General features: G+C 44.6%; 2 protein-coding genes across 3 annotated transcripts in view; one reads left to right on the forward strand and one right to left on the reverse strand.

Moving 5' to 3' along the window:
• Positions 1 to 469, reverse strand: part of LOC114866632 (probable E3 ubiquitin-protein ligase HERC1) — a 29521-nt gene extending 29052 nt beyond the window's left edge. For both annotated transcript variants that reach the window (XM_029168629.3, XM_029168622.3), the window contains exon 1: positions 329 to 469. The gene's annotated coding sequence lies outside the window, so the exon portion shown is untranslated. The remainder of the gene's footprint in view (positions 1 to 328) is intronic.
• Positions 470 to 1394: 925 nt separating this feature from the next.
• Positions 1395 to 3234, forward strand: esm1 (endothelial cell-specific molecule 1). Its single transcript, XM_055513239.1, has 3 exons — positions 1395 to 1983; positions 2344 to 2487; positions 2602 to 3234. Exons 1-3 carry the CDS (start codon positions 1677 to 1679, stop codon positions 2694 to 2696), a joined length of 546 nt encoding a protein of 181 aa, XP_055369214.1. The 5' UTR covers positions 1395 to 1676; the 3' UTR covers positions 2697 to 3234.
• Positions 3235 to 7018: the final 3784 nt, after the last annotated feature.

Raw genomic sequence — 7018 nt, forward strand, 5'->3', positions numbered from 1 at the left:
CCAACGCGCCCATCAACACCCTGCAGCCGTTTCACCCGAGCTCGCCGTCACGCCAACGGCACTAACGGCTGCCATGAAACAGAGAAACAGCCGAAACCGAGACGCGGTCGCCGTCGTGTCGTCCACAATAACACCGCTCGGCATTGCTGTGCATCCGCGGTGACAGCTGAGCTAACGCAGTGCAGCTGCTAGTTCGCTCCACGGCGGAGAACCGACCCAGCCCCTCCGCCCGCCCGCCCGCCGGCTGACAGCTCCCGGCTAAACGCCCCCCCTCGACTCGTGAAGGCCCGGTATGAAGGTAGAAACAGACAGAGGCCGTGGCGGTTACCTTGACAGTAAACCTCCGCCGATAAATGCTCTGCGGTACCTGTCCCGTCCCAGTGAGGTCTCCCTTGGACGCGCGTATCATATCAGCGTCCTCGCTCTTCTTCGTGGGTATGATTGTTAAACCGCTGATGGCGGTCTCTCGTTGGCGACTAGCGCCCCCTTGTGGTCCGGACCGCACACATCGCGTGTTTACCTTTTAAACGTCTGCAAAAACTAGTTAACTGAGGATGATACAAGTTGGACAATGCTTTAGATATTCATGCTACCAACTTAATTAATAATTCTTTATGACGAGACAGACAGCTAGTGAGCTGAATCTATGGCGTCAAACCATCATTGTTGATAATGCTGGATGTCTCTGACACTGAGTCACCTCTTAGTTATGCGGCAGAAACCTGGGGCGGCTGAGGGTTTCCCCCCTGACATGTCTGGCTCCTGTCTTCTCCTGCCTGCTCTCTATCCGCTCATTCCTGCGTTGTCAGGTGGAGTCCCTCAGCGTCGTTTCCTCCCCTCTGTCTCCCCCTTTCTGTTGCTGGCTGCAGGTACAGCATCCATGGCCTTGGATCTCTCCAGTCATAGTCCCAGTATTCAGTGTGGAGTCATGGAGCTGCCAATCTGTCTTTCTTTCCACAGACCCTTTTGATTTTGAAAAACTAGCACCTTAACGCTAGAAATGCTGCAGTGTCCTTCTAAACAATTCAATGTGTTACCTATGTTTATGCTTTTATATTTAATTTACCTCTGCATTACCACAATTAGTAATTAGTAATTCAGGGTATGATTCATTTATCTACCTCAAAAAACACAAAATAAAAAAACAAAAATCCAATTCATCCAATAAAATAAACTTAAACACTCACATTTAAAAAAAAATAAGTAAAGGAATTGGCTAGAAGATGATTTAATTAATTGGGCCTGTTTTATTAGCAGTCTGTATTACATTTTGACAACATAGTATTAAGGTTGGGGGGGTCATTCACATACATGCACCCACGCACGCACGCACACACGCAAAACAAACCCAAGATAACGTATGACATCAGGTCACACGGTTTCAATTCCTGGATGGCGCTCCGGAGTTAATCCCACTTCCAAACAGGATTTCTAAAAAGGGGGCTGACTGGCAGAGGGGACGACAACACCGGAATGAGGAAATTGACGAGGGTAAGCCATGTGCAAAACAAAGTTGTTCATCGCTGATAACCATTCAACCTGATGAACCTCGGGTCACTCCGCTCAAGTCTGCCCGAGGTGATCCCGCTCCTGCGTCTCTCGCCCCCGAACGAGCGCGCATCCAGCAGACGGCCGGCCGCGTCCCTCTCCCCTTCCTCCTCTCCCCGCATCCAGTGATGTCGTTCCTCCTCGTCACGCTGCTCTCCTCACTCGTGGTGCAGGACGCCGAGGCGTGGAGCCCCAACGTCAAGTACGCGGTGAACTGTCCCGACCGATGCAACGCGGAGCGGTGCGGCGGCACGCAGCGCTGCGCACGGACCGTCCTGGACGACTGCGGCTGTTGCCAGGTGTGCGCGGCCGCCAGAGGGGAGCACTGCTACCGCACGGTGTCGGGGATGCACGGGGTGAAGTGCGGACCGGGCTTGTTCTGCGAGTTTTACAAGGACGAGGACGATTACGGAGACGAATATGGAATCTGCAAAGGTACAGTGACATGTAACAGCCTCCCCTTCCTCAGTCCTACGGCTGTTCTTCCATGCTGCAGCTTTGAACATAGTGATGCTCGGCTGCACCAAAGCCAGCATCCAGTCCTTTAGGACAATTACCACAATAAGGAGCACCATTTATACAGTAGATATTCCCATTATGCCCAGATAGTGTGCAGCCATTTCAGTTGATGATTTAACTTGAAAGTCTCAAGTGAGATCCTGAGTTTAGACACTGGATCCTGCAGCAATGTCCACTTGCTGTGATGTTTCTCCCTCTCTCTCTCTCTCTCTCCTAACCCCAGATTACCCTGAAGTTGATAATGTGATGTAAATATAATGTCTTCTCTCTGCACAGACTGCCTGTATGGAACCTACGGGGTCGAGTGTCGCAAGACGTGCAACTGCAAAGGAGGCATCTGTGACAGGGAGACGGGCGCCTGTCTCACCCTCCGCTTCTTCGCCAAAATTGCCAGCAAGCTCAAGACCGAGCCCCAAGCAGGTAAAACGGCCGTCTCACGGATCGTGCACTGTGCTGGCAAGAGTGAGCCGTCTTATGATCTAAATGACAAGTTCATACGAATGATGATTTTCACGGCGCCCGTCGTGTTTCCAGGGGTCGATGTGGGCTCAGGAGAAGTCAGCACAGCCCAGAACGCGGCCCAGCGCACGGACAGAGCCGCGGCTCCAAAGAGGCTCAACCCCCGCTGACAAGCCAGGACAAGGCTGACTTTATTCAGTGCAAATGTAGCATTATAACTTATAAGTGGACCGAAATATATATTTTATTATGTTGACAGATGCAGACTTTTTTACAGCAGTTGGAAGTGGTTCCTTTTTTAATTTTATTTCATTGGTTTGGTCATTTTTGACAACATCACGTTTCTATTCAAATATACACTACTGTATGTTATCATCCTTAAACTTTTGCAGTTTTAGTGTGCCTTCATATGTGTGAGAAAATTAAAGCTAATGTGATAAAAGACCAAGCAGTTATTATCTAATTTGATGCAGGAGTGTTTTCAGAGATTGTTCATTCTCCTATTATCTCCATAAAGGTTTGAACTGTTCACATGAAGAGCGGCTGATATCATGTATTTGACTCGCTGCTCTTACAATAAAACCAAAGTCTCTGTACTTGTCCCTGTTGCTCATTATTTTCAATATCATGTACGTAATTTGTTAATTTGTTTTTGATAGTTTGTTTAAAAGTGCTAAAAAAATAAAGTCAGGTGGTTTTTGAAAAATAGCCATTTCTATTGTTTCTTTGAATCACACCTTCATAGGAATTTCGGTAGTTCTTCCTAAGGTCACATAGTAACAATATTATGGTATATACAGCAAAGTCACTCTGTCATTGCCCTAACATACTGTATAACTTACACCATCTTACTGTGAGTCAGAGCCTATCGGTCTGAGGTGAGAAAGTCTGCATTTCTAAGTCATTAATCTCTAATTACTCGACCATCATAACTTAATGCCAAGGTAATTTTTTACCCTAATGTTGTGAATTACTTTCATGCTGCATTTTTTACTTCTCTCTGTTATATGAAAAATGATATGAACAATGATGTCATTACGTAGGTCCTTTTTGAAGTAACAAGTTAGAGGGCAAAGATTTAAAAATACAATACAACAAGCCCATTATGCAAAACTTGACCCTGTTGGAATAATACATAGATCCACAAGTTATAAAATCATGCATGTCATTAAACAGATGTTCTTTGGGCATTAGAAGAAATTTGAGGAAGCAGAAAACGCGTTTACACATGTAAAGATGGAAAGTACTGAATAGAGATTGTTTCCATTTAAATCTTAAAGTCAAACTGAATAACAAAGAAGTGTTTTCTCTGCGTTCTGAACACAAGCTCGCTATATTTCTGAACTTATCTAATGAACCTTAAAATGATCAAACATCTTAGTGACATTTTCTAAATATTCCCGTCACAGCTAAAAATATCCTCCTTATTAGCCTCACCTCTGACTCCTAACGCAACAAAAATGTTTTCCAGCTTCCAGCTTGTTTATTTCCTGTGCTTCCTGACACCTGTGAAAATGGCCCTTCTTCCTGTTGTTGTTGTGTCTGCCCATAGGACAGGAATGTTTCAAGTGACACTCATTTTAAAGTGACACACAACCTGCCGAGACCTTGTCCCTTTGTCAGGAGTAGGATGGAATGTTCTGGTATTATGTTTTATGTTATTTATTTCATTAAACGGAAGCTCTTTGCCTGAGGTTTTCAATGCACTGTTTCAACTTTCCTGAGGGAAAATCAGATACTTTAATAAGTCCTAATAATTCAAATGAGTTTCAGCATCAAATAATCTACTTAATACAAGAATGGGCAAAGAAATATATTATAATATAATAAAATTATATAAGTATTTATTTCCTTCAACTCTTGCCCTAAAAGCCAGAAATCTGTAGGATATTGTATTGAACTAATGCCTTTTTATTTATTTTTTCTTACCATATATTAATTTAGGAAATAGAAATTTCACAATTTCAACAACCAAAGTCATACAGTAAAGGGCAGCAGGGATGTTTCACCTCAGTTCAAGGACGCTCACGCACAGCGATGCAGACAGGTACTGTATGGGAGCACAGTGTGTGTACGAGGACAGGAGTGTTCGCGAACGTTCCTCTCATTCCCCTGAGAACCGACAGGCCGAGGTCTCGCAACCAAACAAAGGACCCTGGAAAATAACAGGAAAGCGTTGGTGAGAAATACCCTTTATCTGACTCCCTGAACACGTCACTGCCTGCTCCGCAGAAACAAAGGTGCGTGAACGGGGTAGTAAATAACACTGATTCCCTGCACATAGATGTTCTGCTGTTTATAGTCCGGCCCTTCCTCAACAGGTTGTTTATTGGAGCTGTAGAATGACAAGTCTTCTCATTGGAGACAACACATAAACAGTGAATGGAGAGGTACAATACATACACCTGTGTGGGTTTATGAGGATGACATCCTCACTCCTTTTTGGTTTCCTTTTTTCATGAGCCGGTTGGAGCTTTGACCTCAGTAACCTGCCACACATACTGTACATACTGTACTCTGTGCATTTCTATAGCACCCAGAAAAAACACAATCATCTGTACAGTATTTCCTGTGAGACTAGACTGTGTCATGTCATATAGTAGATTTGTTCTTTAGTCTCTTGGTTGCTGAGCAGAAAGAATCAACTTTGCGCCTTGTTGGACTTCTTATTGTCTCTTATTCATAATTTACAGTGCTTTAGCCTGAGATATCCTACTAAGTATTTATTCAGGAGGACCCGAATCATTCTTTGGTGTGTGGGTTCAACGGGTGTGACACAAGGACCTCTGCTGGCTCCTTCATGCTATTGTAGCCACTTATTTCGCAATCATCTTCGCATCCAGCCAGTCCTGAAGCTCCAACAGGTACTTAATATTGTTAATTTCCAAACTTTGGTTGTGTTTTGTTGTATTCTCCCGCTTCACTGAGGACAAAAGGAGGCGCAGGGACCTCTGCTGTGTTAAACCAGGCCTGGGCGACCCTGTTCTGGACAAACACAACTCTGCAAGGGCATGTTTGTAGCCGACGTGCTCCACACGCTGCTCACTGCTCTGTGCATGTGTGTTTATAGGCAGTAACTGACCTTGGACACTTGGGGGCAACATAAGCTAGTTTTAAACAGACATCCTCTATTATTATTATTACTGTGGCTACTCATGTCACACTGGAACCAGACATGCACGGGATGCACCTACAGTATATGCTATAAGCAGAAAGCAGTAAGATGTCACATGTGGATTTTACTAATATAAGAATTTCATCCAAGCCCACTTGAAGAAGCCGCTTGCGTGCTTGAGCGTCCAGAGTTGATCACTTCCTGTTGAGAACCAACTGTCCAAAATCTGTGACTGGAAGGTCATGAGAACAGCAGGCGCATTGAGAGCGTCTTCGGTCCCCGAGGCGTCATCTGCGAGGATTCCTCCATTCTAATCATGGGAGTACATGCAGCTCCAGTTTGTTTACAGATGGCCACATCTTACGCGACAAGGTCACTGTCGCGCATGTTCAGCACTCCACGTCCCCTGAATATAATGAAACAAGCCGAAGGACGGCCGAGGACTCGCGTTTGTGTTTTTAACATTTTATTTCATCTTTGATACGAGGCTTTTTATATCACCTTCTGGCTGGTCATTACATTTTACGCCTCCTCCTCGCTGATTGTTGAATACAAATATATTTATAAGGCAGCAACTAAAACTAAAATATGAAAAAATACTCATTTAAGGACATATTGTTCAGTTTTAATAACACTTTATATGGTATAACACAGAGATTTAAGTGTTTGCAGCAGATGTGCTAAAGTTAGCATTCAGTGTCTATGTTTTATGATATTGGATACAGACTTCAGGACCCGTCACTGGATCCCAAGGTAGAACAGGTGTGATGGTTTCCTACAAAAACAAAAGCACATGCACCCATCGAACAGGGGGTAGATCAAACAGACCAATAGATTACAGAAAGTAATGCTCAGCCTTAGTTTACACTTGACCCTCCATCACATCACCCAAACAGACCCCACTCCACACATTCAGCACCATGACTCTCCTCCATCGCCTTATCCAGCCTTGGAGCAGAGACACATTCCACGCCACGTCAGAGCTGTCCTCGTTCACCTTTGTGCCTGTGAATAAACTAATTCTCACTCTGAGGGTGCATTTTGAAGGAGTTAATTACTGTTGATGCGTCAGCCACCTCCCACAGCGTCTGGAATGTCCGTAGTCATGAGTGTAATTTCCCAGACTAACAGAAGTGATTGACAAATGCCTGGAAATCAGTATTTCATGATGTTCAGTATCAGCCTGATACCAATGGTAATAATTGTCCTAAAAGCAGCCCTTTCACCCTACTTTGTTTCTCCTCTTGTTTTCAGTTTGGGAAGTTTGGGAAGCATGGAAAAGGAAGACATTTGCAGAGCTCTCCCAAGTAAACAAGATGCATTTTCCACCAGTGTGTATACAGCTGGGCTTACACCAAACTGAGGACACGGACCCAG

This window comes from Betta splendens, chromosome 12, assembly GCF_900634795.4.
Source record: "Betta splendens chromosome 12, fBetSpl5.4, whole genome shotgun sequence".
NCBI lineage: Eukaryota > Metazoa > Chordata > Actinopteri > Anabantiformes > Osphronemidae > Betta > Betta splendens.

Excerpts from the sequence above, each read along its gene's own strand:
- esm1 (XM_055513239.1), top strand. The coding sequence starts at position 1,677 with ATGTCGTTCCTCCTCGTCACGCTGCTCTCCTCACTCGTGGTGCAGGAC. Across the intron at positions 1,984-2,343 it reads CGAATATGGAATCTGCAAAG|ACTGCCTGTATGGAACCTAC; the intron begins GTACAGTGACAT and ends CTCTCTGCACAG. Across the intron at positions 2,488-2,601 it reads CAAGACCGAGCCCCAAGCAG|GGGTCGATGTGGGCTCAGGA; the intron begins GTAAAACGGCCG and ends TCGTGTTTCCAG.